This window comes from Thalassophryne amazonica, chromosome 9 (genome assembly GCF_902500255.1).
Source record: "Thalassophryne amazonica chromosome 9, fThaAma1.1, whole genome shotgun sequence".
Taxonomy (NCBI): domain Eukaryota; kingdom Metazoa; phylum Chordata; class Actinopteri; order Batrachoidiformes; family Batrachoididae; genus Thalassophryne; species Thalassophryne amazonica.
Genome location: NC_047111.1, coordinates 25,835,174 through 25,861,987, shown reverse-complemented (window position 1 = coordinate 25,861,987; position 26,814 = coordinate 25,835,174). Strand labels below are relative to the sequence as shown.

General features: G+C 43.8%; 1 protein-coding gene across 1 annotated transcript in view; it reads left to right on the top strand.

Moving 5' to 3' along the window:
- ncam1a (neural cell adhesion molecule 1a) overlaps nt 1–26,814 on the top strand; it is a 947,827-nt gene that overhangs the window by 788,126 nt on the left and 132,887 nt on the right. The window contains 4 exon segments of the mRNA XM_034177824.1: nt 13,988–14,084; nt 15,229–15,312; nt 15,315–15,352; nt 15,354–15,408. Coding sequence (XP_034033715.1) covers nt 13,988–14,084; nt 15,229–15,312; nt 15,315–15,352; nt 15,354–15,408 — 274 coding nt within the window.

The window sequence follows — 26,814 nt, the reverse complement described above, 5'->3', positions numbered from 1 at the left end:
TTAAATCCCTTTTCTTCTTCATTCTGATGCTTGGTTTGAACTTCAGCAAGTCATCTTCACCACTTCTAGATGCCTAAACGTACTGACTTTAGCTTTTCCTGTAAAAAGCAATTGAACAGGAGTACCTAATAAAGTGGCCAGTGAGTGTACAGCACAAGTCAAAGGTTTGGACGCACTTTCCCACTCAAATGTTCTGTGTTTGACATCTTTGACAGGATGAAAGACAAGGCTCACTGCCGTGTGCATCAACAGTTTGCTGTGTAAATGTATCAATGCTTCTCTCGATATCATAGTGGAAAGCGTTTGTGAGTGACGACATTGATGACAGTCGTACTGTAAACCAATAAAAATGAGTGTTGATCACATGATTGGTTTCAACATTCACTCATGTTGCATCTCAGTTATCCAGATTAGTTTGAAGATGAGAAGAGTCTGGGTTTAGTGGATGGGGATTAACAGCTTGTTAGAATGTTAGTAGAATCAATCACCACAATTAGCATTTCATTTGCATGTGTTTCCAAGCACAACAACAATATCAAAGACAGTGAATGAATTAGAATGAGTGACTTTAGTTTGTAGCTCATTCTTCTGACTTCAAACACTTCGTTTCATTTTTTGTTTCCTGGTGGACTTTTTCTTGTTCTGGTCATTTCTATACAACATTCAGTAGAAATGCCTTTTCAGAGCATATAATTGTTCTTGAGGAAATAAATTGGTCCAAACATTTTAAAAATGACTAATTAGGTTGCAGGAAACATGTTTAATGAAGTCATTGTTGCCCTTTGTGTTTAATTTTGAATCAAATGGTTGTAATAGCCACTGAGTGACAGCTGGACTAATTTTTTTCATTTTTTCACATTGTTGACACCAACTCAGTGTTTCATTGAACCAACTAACAGAATCCTACTCTCTTATTTTCTGAATGCAATTAATGTTAAATTATTGTTTTCTATTTCCTCGTCATCTGCTCTCCGTAGAAATGCTGGTCCCGCCTGCATGTATCTGTCTTTTGCCATTATTCTGAGTGTGTCTTTGCACTGTTTGCATGTATAGAAAGAGCACAATCAGTTCAATGAGCAACACGTTCAATTTGCTACTAATTTCATAAAAATGGCAGAATGTCGTTAAATATGGTTGTAAAACTTCCCAGACCCAAAGACGACGTCTTCATTTACTTGTTTCACATAGCTCCGATTTTTATGGTTCTCTGACGCGTGACAAACAGTCTCTGTTAATTTGGGCTAAACAGACTATAAATAATGACAATTTGTGTTATAGGTTTCAGTTGCAGAGCTATTTCAGAATTTTGGAAAATTACATTTTTTCAAGTATTTGCACATTAACTGCAATTGTGTCACAAACTGACACTCACCGTCTGTGACTGACTGGCTGTCAGTGACAGTTTGTGCCTGTAAGTTATTGTTGCCTGATGGTGGCTGGTTGTCTCTGCCAGCGAGTGACTTTTGCTGACTGCCGGTGACTGTCCACGCCCCTTGCTGACTGTTGTTGCCTGTCAGTGACTGTTTTGCCTGTCAGTAACTGTCTGTACCCTTTGCTGACTGTTGTTGCCTGTCGGTGACTATTTTTGCCTGTTGGTGATTGCCTGTCTGACAGGGGCCATCTGTGTCTGCCAGCTGGTGACTTTTGGTGACAGTTGTTGCATGTTGATGACTGTTGTTTCCTGACAGTAACAGTTGTTCCCTGTGGTGACTGTTGTTCCCTGTCGGTGACTGTCTGTGCCCCTTGCTAACTGTTGTTCCCTGTCAGTGACTGTTCTTGCTTGTCGGTGACTGTCTGTGCCCCTTGCTAACTGTTTTTGCCTGTTGGTGACTGTCTGTGTCTGGTGGGGGCCGTTCGTGTCTGCTAGCTAGTGACTTTTCGTACCTGTTGCTTTCTGATGGCAACTGTCAGTGGCTGTCAGTGCCTGTCAGTGGCTATTGGGATCTGTCAGTGGCTGTTGGCATCTGTCAGTGGCTGTCAGTGTCTGTCAGTGGCTGTCGGTGCCTGTCAGTGGCTGTTGGCATCTGTCAGTGGCTGTCGGCGTATGTCAGTGGCTGTTGGCGTATGTCAGTGGCTGTCAGCGTCTGTCAGTGGCTGTCGGCGTCTGTCAGTGGCTGTCGGCGCCTGTCAGTGGTTGTTGCCGTTTGTCAGTGGCTGTTGGCGTCTGTCAGTGGCTGTCGGTGTCTGTCAGTGGGTGTCAGTGGCTGTCAGTGTCTGTCAGTGGCTGTCGGTGTCTTTTGGTGTCTGTCAGTGGCTGTCGGTGTCTTTTGGTGTCTGTCAGTGGCTGTTGGCGTCTGTCAGTGGCTGTCGATGCCTGTCAGTGGCTGTCGATGCCTGTCAGTGGCTGTTGGCGTCTGTCAGTGGCTGTTGGCTCCTGTCAGTGGCTGTCAGTGCCTGTCAGTGACTGTTGGCATTTGTCAGTGGTTGTTGACGCCTGTCAGTGGCTGTCGGTGCCTGTCAGTGGCTGTCGGCGCCTGTCGGTGGCTGTCGGCACCTGTCAGTGGCTGTTGGCTCCTGTCAGTGGCTGTGCCGCCTGTCAGTGACTGTTGGCGTCTGTCAGTGGCTGTCGGCGTCTGCCAGTGGCTTTTGGCATCTGTCTGACTGTCAGCATCTGTCAGTGGCTGTCGATGCCTGTCAGTGGCTGTCGGCTCCTGTCTGTGGCTGTCAGTGACTATTGGCGCCTGTGAGTGACTGTTGGCATCTGTCAGTGGCTGTCGGCGTCTGTCAGTGACTGTCAGCATCTGTCAGTGGCTGTCGATGCCTGTCAGTGGCTGTCTGCTCCTGTCAGTGGCTGTCAGTGACTATTGGCACCTGTGAGTGACTGTTGGCATCTGTCAGTGGCTGTTGCTGTCTATCAGTGGCTGTCGGCGTCTGTCAGTGGCTGTCGGTGTCTGTCAGTGGCTGTCGGCATCTGTCAGTGGCTGTTGCTGTCTGTCAGTGGCTGTTGGCATCTGTCAGTGGCTGTCACCGTCTGTCAATGGCTGTCGATGCCTATCAGTGGCTGTTAGTGTCTGTCAGTGGCTGTCAGCGCCTGTCAGTGGCCGTCGATGCCTGTCAGTGGCTGTCGATGCCTGTCAGTGGCTGTTGGCGTCTGTCAGTGGCTGTCGGCGTCTGCCAGTGGCTTTTGGCATCTGTCTGTGACTGTCAGCATCTGTCAGTGGCTGTCGATGCCTGTCAGTGGCTGTTGGCTCCTGTCAGTGGCTGTCAGTGACTATTGGCGCCTGTGAGTGACTGTTGGCATCTGTCAGTGGCTGTCGGCGTCTGTCAGTGGCTGTCGATGCCTATCAGTGGCTGTTGGCGTCTGTCAGTGGCTGTCGGCGTCTGTCAGTGGCTGTCGATGCCTATCAGTGGCTGTTGGCGTCTGTCAGTGGCTGTCGGCGTCTGCCACTGGCTTTTGGCATCTGTCTGTGACTGTCAGCATCTGTCAGTGGCTGTCGATGCCTGTCAGTGGCTGTCGGCTCCTATCAGTGGCTGTCAGTGGCTGTCAGTGACTACTGGCGCCTGTGAGTGACTGTTGGCATCTGTCAGTGGCTGTTGCTGTCTGTCAGTGGCTGTCGGTGTCTGTCAGTGGCTGTCGGCATCTGTCAGTGGCTGTTGCTGTCTGTCAGTGGCTGTTGGCATCTGTCAGTGGCTGTCGGCGTCTGTCAGTGGCTGTCGATGCCTGTCAGTGGCTGTCGATGCCTGCCAGTGGCTTTTGGCATCTGTCTGTGACTGTCAGCATCTGTCAGTGGCTGTCGGCGTCTGTCAGTGGCTGTCGGTGTCTGTCAGTGGCTGTCGGCATCTGTCAGTGGCTGTTGCTGTCTGTCAGTGGCTGTTGGCATCTGTCAGTGGCTGTCACCGTCTGTCAATGGCTGTCGATGCCTATCAGTGGCTGTTAGTGTCTGTCAGTGGCTGTCAGCGCCTGTCAGTGGCCGTCGATGCCTGTCAGTGGCTGTCGATGCCTGTCAGTGGCTGTTGGCGTCTGTCAGTGGCTGTCGGCGTCTGCCAGTGGCTTTTGGCATCTGTCTGTGACTGTCAGCATCTGTCAGTGGCTGTCGATGCCTGTCAGTGGCTGTTTGCTCCTGTCAGTGGCTGTCAGTGACTATTGGCGCCCCTATCAGTGGCTGTTGGCGTCTGTCAGTGGCTGTCGGCGTCTGTCAGTGGCTGTCGATGCCTATCAGTGGCTGTTGGCGTCTGTCAGTGGCTGTCGGCGTCTGCCACTGGCTTTTGGCATCTGTCTGTGACTGTCAGCATCTGTCAGTGGCTGTCGATGCCTGTCAGTGGCTGTCGGCTCCTGTCAGTGGCTGTCAGTGGCTGTCAGTGACTACTGGCGCCTGTGAGTGACTGTTGGCATCTGTCAGTGGCTGTTGCTGTCTGTCAGTGGCTGTCGGTGTCTGTCAGTGGCTGTCGGCATCTGTCAGTGGCTGTTGCTGTCTGTCAGTGGCTGTTGGCATCTGTCAGTGGCTGTCGGCGTCTGTCAGTGGCTGTCGATGCCTGTCAGTGGCTGTCGATGCCTGCCAGTGGCTTTTGGCATCTGTCTGTGACTGTCAGCATCTGTCAGTGGCTGTCAGCATCTGTCAGTGGCTGTCGATGCCTGTCAGTGGCTGTCTGCTCCTGTCAGTGGCTGTCAGTGACTATTGGCGCCTGTGAGTGATGGTTGGCATCTGTCAGTGGCTGTTGCTGTCTGTCAGTGGCTGTCGGCGTCTGTCAGTGGCTGTCGGTGTCTGTCAGTGGCTGTCGGCATCTGTCAGTGGCTGTTGCTGTCTGTCAGTGGCTGTCGGCGTCTGTCAATGGCTGCCGATGCCTATCAGTGGCTGTTAGCGTCTGTCAGTGGCTGTTGGCGTCTGTCAGTGGCTGTCGGTGTCTGCCAGTGGCTTTTGGCATCTGTCTGTGACTGTCAGCATCTGTCAGTGGCTGTCGATGCCTGTCAGTGGCTGTCAGTGACTATTGGCGCCTGTGAGTGACTGTTGGCATCTGTCAGTGGCTGTTGGCGTCTGTCCGTGGCTGTCGATGCCTGTCAGTGGCTGTCGGCGTCTGCCAGTGGCTTTTGGCATCTGTCTGTGACTGTCAGCATCTGTCAGTGGCTGTCGGCTCCTGTCAGTGGCTGTCAGTGACTATTGGCGCCTGTGAGTGACTGTTGGCATCTGTCAGTGGCTGTTGGCGTCTGTCAGTGGCTGTCGATGCCTGTCAGTGGCTGTCGGCATCTGCCAGAGGCTTTTGGCATCTGTCTGTGACTGTCAGCATCTGTCAGTGGCTGTCGATGCCTGTCAGTGGCTGTCAGTGGCTGTCAGTGACTATTGGCGCCTGTGAGTGACTGTTGGCATCTGTCAGTGGCTGTTGGTGTCTGTCAGTGGCTGTCGATGCCTGTCAGTGGCTGTCGGCATCTGCCAGTGGCTTTTGGCATCTGTCTGTGACTGTCAGCATCTGTCAGTGGCTGTCGGCTCCTGTCAGTGGCTGTCAGTGACTATTGGCGCCTGTGAGTGACTGTTGGCATCTGTCAGTGGCTGTTGGCGTCTGTCAGTGGCTGTCGATGCCTGTCAGTGGCTGTCGGCATCTGCCAGAGGCTTTTGGCATCTGTCTGTGACTGTCAGCATCTGTCAGTGGCTGTCGATGCCTGTCAGTGGCGGTCAGTGGCTGTCAGTGGCTGTCAGTGACTATTGGCGCCTGTGAGTGACTGTTGGCATCTGTCAGTGGCTGTTGGCGTCTGTCAGTGGCTGTCGATGCCTGTCAGTGGCTGTCGGCGTCTGCCAGTGGCTTTTGGCATCTGTCTGTGACTGTCAGCATCTGTCAGTGGCTGTCGGCTCCTGTCAGTGGCTGTCAGTGACTATTGGCGCCTGTGAGTGACTGTTGGCATCTGTCAGTGGCTGTTGGCGTCTGTCAGTGGCTGTCGATGCCTGTCAGTGGCTGTCGGCATCTGCCAGAGGCTTTTGGCATCTGTCTGTGACTGTCAGCATCTGTCAGTGGCTGTCGATGCCTGTCAGTGGCTGTCAGTGGCTGTCAGTGACTATTGGCGCCTGTGAGTGACTGTTGGCATCTGTCAGTGACTGTCAGCATCTGTCAGTGGCTGTCGATGCCTGTCAGTGGCTGTCAGTGGCTGTCAGTGGCTGTCAGTGACTATTGGCGCCTGTGAGTGACTGTTGGCATCTGTCAGTGGCTGTTGGCGTCTGTCAGTGGCTGTCGATGCCTGTCAGTGGCTGTCGGCGTCTGCCAGTGGCTTTTGGCATCTGTCTGTGACTGTCAGCATCTGTCAGTGGCTGTCGGCTCCTGTCAGTGGCTGTCGGCTCCTGTCTGTGGCTGTCGGCTCCTGTCAGTGGCTGTCAGTGACTATTGGCGCCTGTGAGTGACTGTTGGCATCTGTCAGTGACTAAAAGAAAAGGTGAACAGCATTTTTATTTTTGTAATCATAAATACTCTCAAACTGTTTCTCCCCCTTCAGAGATTACGACCTGCAGTGGTTTTGCAGTAACATTACAGTCGTGTGTATTTCATGGAAACAGTTGTCATATATGTGAGATCAGCATTAGAAGCTGTCACAAATGAAAACCTTGTTTTTTTTATTGATTGATTGTTAGTTGACACACACATATACATTATTTTCATGTATACACACACGTAGTTCGCCAAGTTAAGTCACTGTTATAATCACTCCGCTCTGGTCGTCACCATAGCAGCGCGCAAATCAGTTGGCACAGATCAGCTGTGTTTTGACAAGTGAATGACAGAAACGCGATAAAACATGGATTTCCAAGTGAATTTTAATATTTTTGCCCAAAATAAAACATTTGAGGAATGGAAAGAGGAGGAGAGCAAACGAGAAGAACAGCAAAAGCAACGGCGTAAAGATTTAACATTGAATGAACTGGACAAGATTGAAGACGGGAAAGAAGAAGAGAACGGTTCTATCCTTGCGGGCTCCACATCAAAACAGCGAGCCTAGTTTCTGGACCTGTTGGCCGCAGCTGTTAAAGATATATTTCCTGAAAAAATGTTCACTGAAAAAAGATTTTCTTATCTGCACCCATGATTCTATGACATATGTTACCAAGTAATGTGATAACTACATTTATACCATGGTCAGTGAGAATTCCATGTCTAACTGGCGTGCATTATTTTCGTGTATACGCACACGTAGTTCGGCGAGTTAAGTCACTGTTAAAATGATTCCGCTCTGGTTGTCACCATAGCAACATGCAAATCAGTTGGCGCAGATCAGCTGTGTTTTGACAGCTGAATGACAGAAACGCGATAAAACATGGATTTCCAAGTGAATTTTACTATTTTTTCACCAAAATACAACGTTTGAGGAAGGGAATGAGGAGGAGAGCAAACAAGAAGAACAACAAAAGCAACAGCATAAAGATTTAACATCGGACAAACTGGACAAGATTGAAGATGGGAAAGAAGAAGAGAATGGTTCTATCCTTGCGGGCTGCCGGAGCACTCCGCATCAAAACAGCGAGCGTAGTTTCTGGACCTGTTGGCCACAGCTCCATACAGCAGAGAGGGGGGCGATGTGAGTGGCCTGCTGCGGCGCGAGCACATCGGAAGCAAAATGTCTCGAGACTGGCATAAATAGTCCCAAATACTTACGCATTTTTATCAAGTTCTGTTAACTTAAATAAATATTTGTGTGTTAGTTCACTGTGTGGGACCATGGTATAAGCGGATTAAACAATGAGAAGCTGTGCATTATACGGTTTGAATGCAACTCCGCTTCACGTCGTGGTGTTTTAGACTCCACGTCGTGCATTCAAACCGTATAATCCACGGCTTCTCATTTTTTAATCCTTACATAACAGATGGTGCAAACTTTTCCTTTTTAAAACCTGTTAGCTCAACCAACAATTTGTATCACATATTAGCAGATTGGAGCAACTTTAACCTTTGACCCCTCTGCAAACTGAAATTGACCTTTGTTACCATTTTTTTAAAAATCCTATATCTCTATAACATTCAGTCATAGACAATCCAAACTATACAGTTTTAGAGTCTTTATGATCAGACAAATGTGATATATATTTCAGTGTAATTGGGTCATTTTTAAATATTCACCCCTTTATAATTCATCATTGACCAATGCCTGGCTGCAGCTGCCACCCTGGCATGGTCAGCATACAGTGGGGTGAAAAAATGTTTGCCCCCTTGAGCTTTTTACATGTTAGAAATTTTTAGGACATTAAAAACAATACAAAAAATTTAGGCTTTGTATGTTAAAATTTCTAAAATGATGCCCTTTAAACTCACAGTGAAAAGTAATCTCTACATCATGAATTAAAAGAAATAAAAATCTAAAAGCCAAAATGATGGTGTCAATATGTAAGTACCCCCTTCAGTATAGCACATGTAAACCAGCACTTTTACCTCCAGTTTTCTTCAGACAAGTCATGGGATGGATACGTCAACATTCCCAAGACATTGATTATGTCTTGGACTTTACAAATAGTATGGTACTCTATGGTAAATCTGTGTGGAGGTGGCAATTCTCAAAAACTGATTGTCTGTATAAGACGGAGATTCGAGAGGAAAGCCACCAAGGCACCCAGACAACCCTGAAGAAGTTATAGACTTCTGTGGCTGTGATTGAAGAAATTGTGGACAGTGCATATTTTGAGTTTTGCAACACCAGTTATACAGCTTCATGAAGTGGTATAGAGAAGAATTTTATAAAAATAAAAAAAAACACTTGAAAGTACAGCTACAATTTGCCAAATGGCACATCGGAGATTCAAGCATAGATTTGATCTGTTTTGTTGAAAGAAAATTCTTCTCTGCTTCACTCCACTATGAAGGCATGAGTGGTGATGCAGAATGGTCAAACTTTTAAAATGGGTAAATTTTTTGTTGTGTTGTTTATAACATTTATGATTTCTGATGTTTTTCCTTCTAAATATGCATAATGATTTGGCAGTCATTCAAAAGTAATGTGTATTCCACATTAATTGTTGAATTACTTATTGAAAACAATCTAAAAATAGATTTTTAGCTGTGTATCTGTTTTTTTGTATCAACTTCACAAGTTTAGTAATCCCTATAAGTATCTGTTCGAATATCAGCAAGGTAGCCATATGGAAACACAAATAATGTGATATTTTGCACATATCTGGCTTGTTATAATCACATATTACCAGGTCTCCGAGTTTATAGAGCATCCCGGAGCATAGACTGTTTTTTTGGTTGTTGTTGTTGTTTTTTTGTTGTTTGTTTGTTTGTTTGCTTTTTAGATACCATTAGTTACTTGAGCACCTTGACCTTCTAAAACTGTTTTAAAATATCAAGTTATTACCTCTGCCAACAAAGTTGGGTGGAGGTTATGTTTTCACCCCTTTTTGTTTGTTTGTTTGTGAACAGCCTGGAACCCACAGTTTTTCAAATATCCTTATTAAATTTTTCAGAGGACTCATATCCTGATAAGCACAAACTGATAAAATTTTCAAGGTCATAGGTCAAAGTCAGGAAAAATCTTGAAAAATTGGAAAAATCCCTATTTTTAAAACATTGAACGAATTTTCAAAAATTCATAATTGTCAAAAAAGGTTGAATTTCTTTCATATTTGAGAGAGTTATGTAGTTATGAAAAGCACAAAATAGCATTCTGTACGGTGCCATACTGACCCGGACTGCTCGGTGGAAACGGGGCTCATGTATACTCAGAACTACTGAGAACCATTCATTGAAGTTAGCACTTGGAACTCTGTGTTCCGTTGCTTCTCAGCTGCAGTCACATGAAGCAAAATAAAACATCATTTGTACTTGTAACTGCTATTCAGCTGTAGCTCTGGAGAAAAGTGTTTTTACTTTGTAGGAGGAACAGCAGCCACTCATTATTTTGTGGCCAAGTGGTTCATGCACTTGGTTTTATTGCGAAAGGTTCCTGGTTCAAACCCCCACCCCTGGTATATTTCTCCGTGTATTGTGGAGTTGCATCTGGAAGGGCATCTTGCATAAAACCTGTGCCAAATCAGCATGCAGATCTACCTTGGATGTGCTGTGGCGAAGGGACTTACTAAGAGGAACAGAAGCCACTCATTATTCTTCTCCACTTTCAATAGAATCCCAGTGCTTTTAATGCTACTTTATGTCATTTGCAGCACTTTGCTGTTACTGTTGTTTTTGTAGGTCTGCGCACTTTTGTGCATGTACCAGTTCCTATTTTATGCATGTCTCATTTAATTGTATTTAAGTTTACATATTGCCAAAGGGCACAAAGCTATGAGTTGTTCTCAAGGAGTATCCCTTTAAAGATGGAATAATAAGATGGCAAGTCATTTTATCTGCCACCTTTAAGTATTAAGAGTTAATTCAGCGAGGAAGCTGGTACCATTTTCAGTTTGTCACTTTAAGAAGATAATAACGGGTCTAACTGTGCACAACAAATATGTACTTAATGAATGAGTTTTGCTTGTTAGTGTCCTCTCCCAACAGCCCTTTGGCATCACTGCACACACTACACACCTCGACCTTCAGTCCCACAAGACTATGTTAATATCATTAAAAAATAAGAGAATCACACGATCTGTCAGGACAGGCAGGCTCATTATCCAGCGAGGCAGGATTCATTACTCTGGAGGGCAGAGTCGATAATGAGGAGCCACGCTGCCCCGTGTCCCGGCAACATGCCTTTAGTGCTGTACACTCAACAAAATCTATCTTTGAGGTCAAACACTCACGCCCTGCAGACTCCAAAAGCGCCTGTGAAAGCTTTCTGATTATGTCTTTCAAAGACCTGTGGCCAGCTCAAATTCCTTTTGGTTCCAACTGATTCCAAAGCAAATCTTTCTGGAGACCTGCTTGAAACCTGCGTCCATAAATAAATTATATTTTACAGGACTGGAAGGATGCTGCAGTTGTAGACCTCTTCTTGGACCTGAAACTCTATCTCACAATGTTAGAATAAGTTCTGGAGTAGTCACTGGCTCTGGTCCTGGACCTGGGTCTTCTCCAAAATGAATAGTTTCTATTCCACCTACAATCACGCCTTTCACCACGTCCTGTTAAAACAACTAACTAACAAACATGGATGAACAGAGAACCACTTTGGTGATGGTAATGAAGATCCCTAAAGATAATTGGAGCCAATCTAAAACAGACTCTATTGATTAAAAACTCAGTCATCCAAACAGACTCAAGTGTGGAACCATTCCATCACTGACAACACAATAATGTGAGATAAAATAATGACCTTTTAGTACCAAGCATCTTTTACACTTTCATATACGTGTTGAGTTTATAAAATAATAGCTGCTTCATTCTTAGCAGAACACAGAAGTATTTCCATTAAAAAGAAAAATCAAAACAACCATATGTATGTTAAATGAAAAAAATTGTTAACAGTGTTGGTACAGGAGATGCACTAATTTATTCATGTATTTATTTATAAATTTTAAATTGCTGGCTGTGCCATTTGTTGTAATTCACAGTTTCCACTCTCTATGCTAGTCCATAAGCCAGAAGCCAATTGTGTCCTACCTGGGACCACTTAAGCTGACAAAACAACATTTACAATCCAACCTCAGCACTACATGAAAATGTATGGTATCTATCCCAGGGTGGAAGCTATATTCATTTAGGGATCAATGTAGGATTACTAGGGTGGAGCTTATTTTTTAACTTGTTAAGAAAATTAGTCTCACTCTCTTAAATTATTCCTCTATTACATAAAACCATATTCTGAAAATATTAGGGGTTTTGGTTAATATTTACTGGTAGCTCAATTGGACTAAAGTTTCATAGTTTTAGTTAAATTCTACATCAAATGGCATGGTATAACTGAAAGTTGGAAACCTCCTGTCTCTCTTCCAGTAACATATTCCAATCTCAGACATGGTAATTATGACTTTTTGGACACTATTTGTTGATTCTTAATAACTTAGCCAATGACAAACTAGTTTAATAATGAATTAAATTGTCTGATGTTTTCATTGACTTTCCAAAAGTTGGCAGTTTCATCGTAGAAGATGTTGTTTCTCCAGAATCCAAGGTTATCTTTAACATGCTGAAATTGCCAGAAACATTTCAGAAAGTAGACCCAGCAGAATGGGATGAAGGGAAGACTACCAGCTGGCTCGCAAAACTGTGATGGCCATCAAAGTTGTGAATGATCATGCAGAGCGAGGTGTAGCCCTTGTTCAAGAATACTGTGGTCTTATTACAAAGGATGAATCTCAGCTGCAGTACCTGCTAAAAATTATTGAAAAACACAGCAAAGATTACCCAGACTGCCTCAAGAAGACATTAACTGCAACAGCCACTACTTCCTCAGTTACAGACTGTGCAGTTTATAGTATATATAAATCCATAAATTTGATTGCAATTTCATTGCAGTACTTACTGTTGTTTAATGTTTATATTATTAAAGCTTGTATTAAACTATGTGTTATGCTTTGGTAATTTTTCAAAAGTTTCACTTATTTCTACAACAGGGTTTAATATTTCGCATTCAGTTCAATATAATTGTTATGATCAAACTTTGAGTTCTTTGAGCTACCTCTAAATATTATCATAGGACTCTCAAATTTTATCTATATATATTTTTAACTAATAAAGAAACTTTTTGAGGGGTGAGACCTTTGAAAATCTAAATTTAAAAAAAATGTTAATTTTAAGCTCCACCCTAAGGATTACACAGGGATCAACATTTAAGAAAGCTCCAATCACATTAGAAGCTATACCCCATTATTTATCTGATCATAGGGATTCCAAAAAAGTATAGGTTGGGCTATCTATGACTGTATGCTGTAGAGTTATGGGATTAAAAACAGCAAAGGTAGTGACAAAGGTCAGTTTCAGTTTGTAAAGCGTTGACAAGTTAAAGTTGCTCCCATTTTGTAAAACATGATACAAATTATTTTTTGAGCTGATAGGATTAATAAATTAAATAGACATGACTGTGCTGAATGCTTGGTTTCCAAAGTAAGCTCATACAAGGTCATGACAGATGCCCAAACTACTCCTTTTGGAATAGGTAGACCCCAGAAATTGGAAAACGCCAGTGGGGTGCCCATCTTTCATCGAGCTGTGGCAGATCCTGTAAATTACTACTTTTGACAGGCTGAGATGGACCATTGTCTGCCTGGGTGGTTTGCTGTGAAGGATACATTAGAGTGGTGGATGCTTCAGCTGAAATCTACATCTGATTAACAGCACCATTTGCATACATATTTTGAAATCTATCTATCCATATCTAACTAATGAGGTTGAGTGCTAATGCACATCTATGTCCTGGACATAGAAGCACAGTGGCCATTCATTGTGAACCCTTGTATGTAAGGTGTATCTGAATACTGAGTGGTATAAATAGCAGAGAAACCTTGTTGTTGGCTTTCAACTGGGATTTTGAAGGTCAGTTATGCGATCACTTTCTGTTGTTTTGGGATTGCAATGGACCAGTACTGCACTTGACTGCACATCCTTTAAAGATCAACACCACATTGGCACCCAGATGAGCACAGGTAGACTGATCGTACAAATGCACTGGATATGAAAACACGTGCTATGTTGGATGCAAACTATCAAAGTCACTTGCACTATACTGTATGGTGCTTGGTGCCAGGTCTAAGGGCCTCATGTTAAGTATATAGGTTTTATCTAATCTTATATTTAAAAAGTATTTTTGTGTTTTTTAAGAGCTTCCACTCATGAAACACATTATTAGTCTATGCTGTCATTGATCTCATCATTAATATCATCATAGAGTAGACTGCATTCCAGTCATCTCTAGTATTTTAGTATTTTGTCATTGATACGACAAAAAAATTATACAAATTATTTAAAAACGGCAAAGGATAGAAGAGTTCATACATGCTTAATCTATGCGGTATGAATTTGTTTGTTTAAAACCAGCCTGATTTTATCTTGTCTAATCCTACCCATGGATGCAAGGTTAAAACAGTACAGCTGTTTGTTTGCTTGTTTTGGTTGTTTGGGGTGTCAATGCAACAAACTGCCAAACTAACCTTTAATTCCATGATTTTACCTGTGTAGGAGAAACCCAGTGCTCCCAAAATAGAAGTCAGGATCCACAAGGGCAATTACCCTAAAGGTCAACTGGATCAAGCAGGATGATGGTGGTTCTCCCATTAAGCATTACCTGGTCAGAGTACAAGGCTGTGAGTATTACTGGGCACAGCGTTAACTTTGGTATCATTTTGCTGTTTCTTTTCTTCTCCAAGAGATGATTACAGGTGATATCTGGTCATTAGGATTCATTGAGAATACTTTTCCTAAAAACGGAGGCATCGCAAGACGTTTCTGTTTTTTTTCCAAAACCATGTTGTTTGTCCACTCATATTTTCATGAAGAAAATATATAATTTGAGCAATGCTTCCAGAATGACCACCACTGCTGTGAATACATTTTTTTGATTTAGAAACACTATTACTCAAATATCATCCAACTTTCCAGCTTACTTTAAAACAGACTCAGTATGCAAGATAATGTCTTCTTTGTTAAAACGCAGACTCCAGTGAAAGACTGTTTAACTTTCATTTTCGAAATTTTTGAAGTAAACGCCTCAAACTGAAAATAGACTGAAGAAAGACCTCTACATTGTTCCATGCACTGAGGGGGAAACTGAATATAGATGAAGTGCAGGAGTGCCATGTGGAACCAAATCACCCGTAGTCCGTGAACTGTGACAGAAATGAGACAGATTAATTGGACACATCACTAGCAACTCAATAGACAAGGATGGAAACCAAATCTCCACAGTGGTTGATGATGTTAAACTTCACTAGTTCACCACATATTTGAAATCTTGCAGCTTTAAATTTTACTCCAGTTTGCATAGATGGAAGCATCAAGGATGGGCTACATGTATGTGTGTGTTTGTGTACTGAAGACCTATTCCGGGTGTACTCCAATTTGTTTTGGGATATACGTAGCTGTACTCTTGTCTCCTGTGTCCCTCAAGTAGGATGCACAGGTGTAGATATACAGGTTACGTCAATGTTTACCTTATTCCTTTTGTGTTTGACTGAAAAAGTGCTGTACTTTTGTTGACACCGGGTGCGATTATTTCTGATGGCTCAAGTGGGGAAGAAAATAAGCTTAGGTTAATAAGTCTTCTCATCCAGCTTGTACTTTCATTAAGGAATAATCCTCTCTTATCTGCTGGAGAACAGGCAGTTGGAAAATGGATCCATTCTCCAATTATTTTAAGTCACCCATCTGATACTGCCTTTATAGAAAGACCACAGTCACACTGATAAATGTCTAGTTTTGAAGTTTGTTCCCTCTAATTTTTAATTACAGAAGCATTACCTGACTGGAAACCAGAGCTCTCGCCTTCCAACGACAGCAATTATGTGGTGCTTAGTGGTCTGGACTGGAATACAGAGACGAGGTTCAAGTGGTGGCAGAGAATCAGCAGGGCAAGTTCCAAGCCTGGCATCATCGCCGCCAGAACAACTACAGAGCCCACGACTATCCCAGGTACCATCTCACCATCCCGCCCTCTGCATGCACACACAGCAGCCACAGAACTAAAGGCTCCCACCGTGACCACAAAAGGCTCTGTGAGGGGATCCTTCAAAAAGCCTGGCAGATACAACATCTGACAGGAATCACAATACTCCATCAAGATGAGGGGAAGTTTTGTTACATACACTCACCTTGCGCGATGCACTCATGAAAGAATTTCTAAATCCTAGTGAGGTAGTCTACAGTTTGTTGGATTTTGAAAACGTTATACCTTATACTGTTCTCTATAAGCAGTGGTTGTGGCTCTTGCGATTGTCTTGCTTCTTATGCTGCACAAAGCTGACTGGCTGAACAAAAACAAATCAGAGTCTTGATTGGCTGATTTAACTGACTGAGGTGTAGGCAGAGGGCGAGACATAATACAGCGTGCTGTATATGTATACACAAAGTAACACTGTCCCACACATTACCTTATCGACAGACAGTACAACCTCTAAAGTTTAACCAAAGCAAGGTGCTCTGAAAGTATGCCGTGTATATTACCGGACACCCCCCCCAGCGATGTGTCCCCGGAGGTCTTACATTTGGACCCCCCCCCAAAAAAAAAAAAAAATCAGTTATAGAAAGGATGAAATTTATTCCGTTTTACTGATTAATTGAAACATTCATCTCAGCATTTAATTCCACCTTCAAACAGCGGATTTTACCTCACGTTGATTAAATGCACTCCAAAATAGACAAACCCACACAATACATGGCTCTGTAATTTTCACAGTAATAGTCTTTGAAGTCATCTCAAACTGATGTCACATAATAAACCGGTATCTTACGGAGCGGCAAATGCTAATGAATGTACCAAATTTGGCTTTTATTCAGGGTTTGTAAAGGTGGTTTTTTAGGGTCGTAAACAGTATTTCTTGTCGCAAATAAATTTTGAACATGTTCAAAACTTCTGAACAAATTTGTTGTTCTGCAAACAGTTGCAAATGTTTATAAAACATGTTGGATGCATTGACAAATGGTTGTAACTTGTGTCGTTAGCTGTTTTGGTTCACAACCACTCTGACCCAACAGTGTACCTTCTTTCTTCCTTCCTTTCTTGTTTTACCTTCCTCTTTTTTCCTTCTCTTTCTGCTGCAGGATAGCTGTAGCAGCAGCCAGACAAAGCAATTTTCCTCAATGGCAGCAGCACATTATGATTTCTTCCTGACATAAATTCCTTTCCATATTCTGGAAGTCCTCTTCTGTAGCTTTTATATAGCTTCCAGAGGTAGGTTTCTGAGCTCTGTCTTCCACAGTGCTCAGAAGATATCTGAATGCTGGGAGGGTTGATTCACCTGACTTTGCTTTGGTATTGGCACAAGATGCCAAAGGTTCTCAAACAGTGGCCAAAAGAGTGCCCGTAACAATGGGCAAACATGAGCAACTAGTAGCACACTCTATCTTAGTGACAGTGGTTTGCAACGATTATGCAAACTATTTTGCCAAATATTGCACTCATGGTGGTAATTGTCGTCAACCCTGATTTTTTCCCAAAAATTTGGTGAATCCAAAACATCGGAATGTTTGTCAGCATTCAAAAAAGGTTAGGGGAATTGGAACTTTAAAAATTGTCCAGTCTCCCTTGTAAAGACGGACAAGGGAGACCCTTGTAAAGTAGCACATACTTATTCCAAGTATGTTGATCTCAATGGGACTAGCCTGGTTAAATAAAGGGTAAACTAAACATTCGCCAATCCGTGCGATATGAGCTTTACGCTGAAGCATCATTTAGCAACACAAGTTATCTGAGGTACTTCTTTAACTTTGCTTCATGTAGTAGTCAGTAGCAACACACAGACTGTTCACAGCAGTTTCAACTTTCATCATCATTGAATTGGATTTTGGTAAAGAAGGCATCGGTGTGGTGTTACCCAGTGGGGGGCACAGTTCAATTAATCTGATAGCAGATAATTACCGAAGCTAATGTTTTTGCTATTGGATTACCTTTTCAGATAAGTTTTAAACCATCATCGGACCAATTATCTTCCGATAAATTTATTTCCAATAACTTTCAGTCCGATAACATTTTCTTTGCAGGTAAAGTTTAACGGTCAGAAATGTTTGTAAACCCTAAAATCAAACATTTTCGTCCGTTTGTTTTGTGTTTGCAGCCACTGAGCAGACTTGCTGCCTGTCGCTGATGATGTCATCATTAAGCGCAAAATGTGATTGGCCAGTCGACACAGGGAGCATTGTGGGTAGTGTAGTTCAGGTCACTTTGGACGTTACAGTGACTTGTCCTTTCAACACAAAAACAAACAGACTAATTTTAACATTATTTTATTTATTTCCTTGTGGCTGTAATTTAATCGCCAAGACTCGGTGGGGGAGAGGACTCTCATGGCGCAGCTGTGTGTAAAGAGGGAGGGACTTTTCTTCACGTTTAGACACTTTCTTGGATTTAAAAAGGACGCTTTATGTGGTTTATTTATTCAGATGAATCCCATGAAACTAACAGGTAAGAATTTATATTTACTACGTGTCTTTTACTCTGCAATCAATGCATTAATAGATGTATTTTGGCGTGTTTAAGCTGCAGGTTTCAAAGCATGCGAAAAAAGCAGCCAGCTTTTAACTTGTAAATGACGGTGTATCTAATACAGAGATAAACTGTGACTTATACTGTTTTACTGCTTTTGAAAGATGATGACAGTGTTTGTGGTTTTATTTTTTTATTTATTCATTTTTTGTGCGTTCTTTATGTTTGTGATCCGTGAATTTACCCAGCAGCCCCTGCGGCACTTAAAGTGAAACTGGTTTATCAGAAGCCAACAGTGTAATCTGATGTAAGCTGCGTCCAAATCAATACTAATAGTTATTGGTTATCAGTTATCTGTAATAAAGATAGTTTATCGGCTTATCATTATAAAAGATAACTTTTTCAGTATCTGATCATGGTTATCAAAGCTAACTTTTTGGGTGGCTGCGCCCACCACTGGTGTTGCCCAGTTTAGGAGAAACACTTGTGCGACGGCCGTTATTTGGTCTGATTATTTAATCTGTTGGTTCGGTTAGCATTCTCAAAGCTTGTGTTGCACTCAAGGAATTAACTTGGCAATGAAATGAGTCACTGAAATCTGCTCTGTGATTCAGCTCAGTACATATATCAATAGGAGAGGAAACGGTAGCAAATTAGAACCAAGTTTCGGTAACTAACCTTTGCTAAGTTTGACCGAAAAAAGTTCTGTCACATTTTGTAAAGTGGCTTGGTGGTGAGCATGGTTGACGGTAGCTATTGAAAGCCCCATATAAGAGTATGTGTCAGGATATTAATGACTCATGTTTAATAAAAAGGTCATCAAATGCAGCAGATGTAGCAGCAGAGTCTGAAACTACATGATAAAAGTTAAAATATTACCGCCCTTTGACAACTTTGCTTGTGAAGAGGATCATCATTTGCAAATGTTCCTGCTGTCGTGTTAGCCCCGTTCTTCCTGGAGATAGTATACTCTAAGTACTTTGAGTGATATTGTAAGTATTCACAGCTGGTACACAGATCAAAAGTACAAACACAGACGACTAAATTGTATTTGGGAGACCTGAAGAAAAAGCATTTTCAAAAACACAAATCTGTTGCTGTGAAGATGCGTTTTCAGCCTGAAAGATCGACTTCTTTTGAAGTGTACTGACACTTTTACAATGACACAATTTTTGTATTCCAACTTACCTTTCATACGCCCAGCTTCAAAGTGTACGTGATCAGAACGGATCTTTCCCCAGAGTGAGGCACTGTTATGTGGGGAAGGATCAGAACCAACGGAGGAAGCACTGTGAAGTGTCTTTGACATATTTTCATTCAAGTAATCAATCAGAACATACTGTGGGCTTCAGGGTATCGTTAAAGCTCAGAGTGGATAGAACATTTTCTAATCCTCACTAAAGTAGTGCGCTGCTGCTGCCGTTGCTGCACGTTTAAAATTCACAATTTGCAGTATTTCATACAAAACCAGTATTTCAGCTGTGGCTCTGTGAGCTGCAACTATGCGAGCAGGTATCCAGACCCATGAGCGTTTGGGTGCATTTCATATATAGTCGCTCTGTCTCCCTCACGTGGTCAGTGTCAGCCTTTTGCTCTGGCTGCTGTGTTCCGTGTGTGTTGCACCTGCTGCACATGGCTGCCTACCCACTGCACTTGTCACTGGGAAATGAAACAGTGTATAAACCAACTGCTGATTTTGTCCTTTATCAGAAAAAGAACCGCTGTCACCAGCTTCTTTTCTCCTCTGGAAACCCTGCAATCTTTTTCTTCATCTGTTCACCTTCAGCTTCCTTATTACTTCGGCCCTTTCTTCCTTTCACTCGAAGATCATTTGATTAACATGTAAAGCCAAACTTAGTTTTTTCAGGTCTTTCTGTTGCAGCATATCAGAACATTACTGTACTACGTTCCAAACTTAAAAGACACGGTCGTCTCACGAGAGTTTGTCAGTATGCTAAAAACTGCATACATCAAAACAACGTATGATCACATCGTGAGATCCATTACGGAGACTGACCCCTCGCTCACACTGCCTCCGGTGTTACCGTTGCGGGGTATGGATGCGGGACCCGCAGAGAATCCAAGTCATTAAAAAGATACAAACCTCTCTCAGTGGCCACGGAGCTCTGCAGCTGCAGTTACTGAAACCCTGCGCCGCTGCGGATTTTTCCACAAGAAGTCTATCCTTGCGGGCTGCAGGAGCGCTTTGCATCAAAACAGCGAGTGTAGTCTCTGGACCTGTTGCCGGAGTTGGCCGCAGCTCCACACAGCAGACAGGGGGGTGGTGCCGGAGTTGGCCGCAGCTCCACACAGCAGACAGGGGGGTGGTGCCGGAGTTGGCCGCAGCTCCACACAGCAGACAGGGGGGCGGTGCCGGAGTTGGTTGCAGCTCCGCACAGCAGACAGGGGGGCGGTGCCGGAGTTGGTTGCAGCTCCGCACAGCAGACGGGGGGCGGTATGAGTGGCCCGCTGCAGCGCTTACCGAGCCTGCAGACTCGGTAAGCGCATCAGAGGGAGTGAGAGCGAGGCCTGAGGATCATTGGTGCTGCTGCTTATCCCTGATACCAATTTATGACTTCACCCCCAATGGGACACCAGTTGATTGTAGGTTATTTAGTTCCTTAGCTATGGACAGTACCTGTTTGCAGCTGGGTAGACTGAAACAATGCAGATGAAGGCCACAAATAAATTGATTTGACTAAGAATCGAACCCAAATCTATATATGTAGCCAAAGTCATATCCCACTGATCTACCTTCTCTGCTCCTCTTCTTTTTTTTTGTTCTTTTTTTATTATTCCTAGCTTGACCAGTTGTTTAGGTCACAATTTTAGTCAATTCATTTCATAGCAGAACTCATGACTTTTGCTAAAAAATTTTCAGTGTCAAAATCCAACAAACACACCCCCAGCAAAGAGGTGTGGGTGAAGGCACACAGTAAACTACAGTTTCCAAATACTTCATTCAGTACACCTTGCTAGTACTGAGTTGTACATCCTTTTGTACAACTTTTGTACAGAACAGCCTCAAAAGGAACGAGCCTGCGAGTAGGCAATCAAGTAGGCAAGTAGGAAATTAGGCCAATTAGACCTCACTCCACCTAACTGACCAACCACATTCCCTACCAAAACCCACTCTACACATGACCTACCAAATACTACCTCCAAATTGGGCAGGCAATTTAAGATGCAAATTTTCCAGTTCCTCTCTGCTGATCAAACGCTGCCACTACTGCATCCTTGTTGCTGCTGTTTGGCCTCAACTCCACCAGATCATCCACCAGGAGGCTCCAATGAGGGGGAGTGTGCATATCTACTCATTGCTCCCCAATATCACATGTAATTATCTGTGAGGAGTGATGAGGTTGGAGCCTAGACATCAATCTCCAAGTATGTTTTGATGATGCAGTAAATTTTCTGACTGAACTACCTTAATTTTTCATGGCACAGAAATAGACAGATCCATATTGGCATTAGAGCATTAAACATTTGACACATTAATATACCACCAATAACCAACAGCCTGAATTGTCGATACAAGGTAGGGTGGTGGTTGTCGATACAAGGTAGTCTCTAGTCCAGATCTGCCAACATTTTCCAGTTTTGTACTCTTCCTAGCTACCGAGTCTCTTATATTCATATGAAGACCATTGCTTGACCAGATGACTACTATTTCTGGGTGTTAGAATAATGGCAGAGAGAGGGAGGCTGTTCAGACATCTGCCAACTTTCTAGCAGTGCTAGAAGACACATGAACACTTGGTTGTTACCAGATGCATCAGTTTTGAGTGTAACTTGTCCCTGCTGTGATCAACCTGTCCCAGTGAATTATGGTTTCTCCATGATTTCTTCATCTTATTGCGAATAAGAAGTCTCTGTGTCTGTGACCGCCCTCGTCGGAGTCTTCAGCTTGGGACTCCGATGAGAGCTGTCACATCTCCTCCACACTCACTTATAGATAGATAGATAGATAGATAGCTTTATTTATCATTGTCATGACAACAACGAGATTTGCACACTCACATACCACAGACAAACCGCAATTAATCCACAATTATTACTTGTTCACTGTAATAATGGCACACATCAGAAATTAAGACAACACATATACGAGGGCTGTCCGTAAAGTATAGGTCCTTTTTATTTTTTTCAAAAACTATATGGATTTCATTCATATGTTTTTACGTCAGACATGCTTGCACCCTCGTGCGCATGCGTGAGTTTTTCCACGCCTGTCAGTGACGTCATTCGCCTGTGAGCACTCCTTGTGGGAGGAGTCGTCCAGCCCCTCGTCGGAATTCCTTTGTCTGAGAAGTTGCTGAGAGACTGGCGCTTTGTTTGATCAAAATTTTTTCTAAACCTGTGAGACACATCGAAGTGGACACGGTTCGAAAAATTAAGCTGGTTTTCAGTGAAAATTTTAACAGCTGATGAGAGATTTTGAGGTGATTCTGTCGCTTTAAGGACTTCCCACGGTGCGAGACGTCGCTCAGCGCTCTCAGGCAGCGTCATCAGCCTGTTTCAAGCTTAAAACCTCCACATTTCAGGCTCTATTGATCCAGGACGTCGTGAGAGAACAGAGAAGTTTCAGAAGAAGTCGGTTTCAGCATTTTATCCGGATATTCCACTGTTAAAGGAGATTTTTTTAATGAAAGACGTGCGGACGGGTCCGCGCGTCGGGACGCAGCCGACGCGGCGCGGCGGCACAGGAAAAACACCTCCATGTGATGACCATTTGTAAAATCCAGGCGGCTTTTGATGGCTTTCAGTGGAGTGAGTATATGAGAAATTGTTTATCAGCTGGAGATGTTCCAACTTGTCCTCAAGGCTTCCAACAGAGGTGTTTTTCCTGTGGCGGAGCGTCGCGGCGGCTGCGAGCCGACGCTGCAATCCGCCCGCACGTCTTTCATTAAAAAAATCTCCTTTAACAGTGGAATATCCGGATAAAATGCTGAAACCGACTTCTTCTGAAACTTCTCTGTTCTCTCACGACGTCCTGGATCAATAAAGCCTGAAATGTGGAGGTTTTAAGCTTGAAACAGGCTGATGACGCCGCCTGAGAGCGCAGCGCGACGTCTCGCACCGTGAAAAGTCCTTAAAGTGACAGAATCACCTCAAAATCTCTCATCAGCTGTTAAAATTTTCACTGAAGACCAGCTTAATTTTTCGAACCATGTCCACTTCGATGTGTCTCACAGGTTTAGAAAAAATTTTGATCAAACAAAGCGCCAGTCTCTCAGCAACTTCTCAGACAAAGGAATTCCGACGAGGGACTGGACGACTCCTCCCACAAGGAGTGCTCACAGGCGAATGACGTCACCGACAGGCGTGGAAAAAACTCACGCATGCGCACGAGGGTTCAAGCATGTCTGACGTAAAAACATATGAATGAAATCCATATAGTTTTTGAAAAAAATAAAAAGGACCTATACTTTACGGACAGCCCTCATACATTTGACATTATGACGTTATGTGCACTAAAACTTGAACAGTCTATTTTCCAATTGAGGCGATGTGGTGTGTTACAGCCGCTGCAACCTTGACTCGCGCCGCCAGTCAGCCAGCTTGGGAAAGTGACATTGACGGCGCCGGAGAGGGGAGGTGTTGATCAGGGAATGGAGGGGGTAGGGGGAAGGGAGTGGAACCATGCTTCAGTAGTCTGTCCGTTACCATGGATATTGTCTATGTGGGTTGAGATATGAAGAGCCGAATATCTCACCAAGGCCACATTCCTCAGGAGAAAAAACAGTGGGCAATTTGACCTTGATTATGGCTTACAGCAGTGAAAAACACTTTTCGAAGCTTCACTCGAAACCAAAACCAATTGTGAATTAGGAATATTCCCAATTATGAATTAAGAATATTCGCCAGCCTCCGAAACCTTCAGCTTCAACTGCAAGGCACGCATCAGCTCCAGGGTGTCATCCACTTTGCGTCTGAGTTCAGTAGTCATCGCAGTCTGAGAATGCACTGCCTTGCCAACCTCGTTAATCATGACGGCCAAGCGAGGGGCCCGTGTTTCTGGATGCTGCCATCTTGCCAATTTTCCCGTAGATCAGGGCAGCACATAAGCCAAAAAGTGCCAGCCCCACTACCATGAGACCAACGATGAATAAATCCTCGACGTCCTCCACGAAGAAAGGCACCAAGCATGCAACACGCCAAGACCCCCAGGAGTCGAGAACAAAGCCCGCAGGATACGTTCTATCTGGACATGTAGGATCCCCTGGTCCTGACCTTCTTGGAGAAAAAATGGTGTCAATAGCGTTCAGAGACCAGTTGATCAATTCCATGGTTAATCCAATAGTAGTCCAATAGATCCAGAATCCAATATAATTTTGAGGAATTCACCATGTGGTGAGTAGGGACTTGAAGGTTAAAGGCAGAGGCAGAGAGATAAGGGAGAGTGGAGGAGATGCAACCGCCATCGTCGGAGTACCAAGCTTATCTCGGCTGTCCGCTTTAACCTTCAAGTCCCTACTTCACCAGTCTGTGAATTCCTCAAATTATATTGGATACTGGTTCTATTGGACTACTATTGGATTAACCATGGAATTGATTAGCTGGTCTCTGAATGCTATTGACACCATCTTTTCTACAAGAAGGTCAGGACCGGGGATCCTACCTGCCCACATAAAACGCATCCTGCGGGCTATGTTCTTAACTCCTGGGGTCTTGGCGTATTGCATGCTTGGTGCCTTTCTCCATTGAGGACATCAAGGATTTATTCATATTTCGTCTTATGGTAGCATGGCTGGTACTCTCTGGCTTATGTGCTGCCCTAATCTATCGGAAAATTGGCAAAACGGCAGCATCAAGAACCACGGCCCTCGCTTGTCTGTCATGATTAACGAGGTGGGCAAGGCATTGCATTCTCAGACTGCCATGACTCTTGAACTCAGACGTAGGTTGGATGACATCTTGGAGCAGATGCGTGCCTTGCAGGTGAAGTTGAAGATTTTGGAGGCTGGGGAATATTCTTAATTCATAATTGGGATTTGGTTGTTCAAGTGGAACTGTAAAAAGTGTTTTTCACAGCTCAAACCACAACACGTCAGGCTTATCAAGCCTGAAGGACTAATTGCCCGACTGTTTTCCTCCAGAAAACAATCTCAACCCACAAAGACAATAAACTGTTTTTCATAGGACTGAAGCATGCTCCACTCCCTCTCCCCACCCCCTCCTACCCCATCACACACCCCCCACTCCGGCTTCTGCTCACGTCACACCCCTTCCCTTCTGCGAGGGCGGCACGGTTTTAGCTGCTGCTGGTCCCTGCTCCCCCCTTCTCCCCAAGCTGACGGTGGCACAACTCAGGGTTGCTGCGCGACCTTCACCCACTTGCCTCAATTCGGATAACAGACTTCTTCAAATTTAGTGCACATAAACAATGTCAAATGTGTATGTGCTGTCTTTAATTCTGATGTGTGCCATTATTACGGTAAACAAGTAATAATTGTGGACTAATTGCTGTCTGAGGTAACTGGAATGTAAACATAATTTCTCCACTGTGAGATCAATAAAGTATATCTCTTCTCATCTCATCTGTAGCAAGATCAGAAGTCTTACTGAGGTAGAGCAGAACAAGAATGGTGGGTTCCTCTCTGTACCTCGAGCTGAGACTTTTAGGAGATATTAAGGCATCTCTTGTTTTCCTTCCGAACTCATCCATTGGCCTTGTTTTACCTAACTGTCAGCTGTTACACATCTTGTTGCCTGTTATTGCCAAAGTATGTTGAACTTCCTTGTACCAGTATGGGAGCATGAGTCTTATAGACTGCCCTTGAAAATGGAAAAATGTTTAGTTTTGCTTGGCTTCATCTTGATCTAAGCCCAGTTGATGTTCTTCAGAAGCTTGCTCAGTGGGCCCTCTGTTAGATTTGTTTTGCCATCCATGTATAGTATGCAGTCTGAGACCACATTTAATCTGCTGTCCTCCAGCCATCCTGATGACCACCTCCATTGCCATGGTCAAACATAATAGGCAGATGGTACAACAGATTAGGACACCCACCTCCAGATGGTATAAAACAACTTGTGCAGTAGCCATGGTCAAACATAATGGGCAGATGGTACAACAGATTATGACACCCACCTCCAGATGGTATCAAACAACTTGTGCAGTAGCCATGGTCAAACATAATGGGCAGATGGTACAACAGATTATGACACCCACCTCCAGATGGTATCAAACAACTTGTGCAGTAGTGTGTCATGGAAGTAGACTTGACAAATCTGGGATCTTGAAGACGTGGAATGCAGTCCAAATGACATTGTGAAGAATGGAGTCAAATTCTTTGCCAAGGTCCGGAAACACCACTCTGATGTTTCTTCCTTCTTCTTTTTTTTTTTTTTTAAAGTTTTTTTTTTGAAAGCCGAATCTGTGAAGCTTCTCTGAAGCAACTGTGAAGCTGTGTGCTTAGGGGTCATTGTCCTGCTGAAAGATGAACCATAGCCCCGGTCTGAGGTCAAGAGCACTCTGGAGCAGGTTTTCATCCAGGATGTCTCTATACATTGCTACATTTATCTTTCCCTCAATCCTGACTAGTCTCCCAGTTCCTGCCACTGAAAAACATCTCTACAGCATGATGCTGCCACCACCATGCTTCACTGTAGGGATGGTGCCTGGTTTCCTCCAAACATGACACCTGGCATTCATGCCAGAGTTCAGTCTTTGTCTCATCAGACCAGAGAATTTTGTTTCTCATGGTCTTGAGAGTTCTTCAGGTGCCTTTTGGGAAACTCCAGGTGGCCTGCCATGTGCCATTTATGAAGGCGTGGCTTCCATCTGGCCACTCTACCATACAGGCATGATTGATGGTTTGCTGCAGAGATGGTTGCCCTTTTGAAAGGTTATCCTCTCTCCACAGATGAATGCTGGAGAGGGGCTGCCAGCTCTA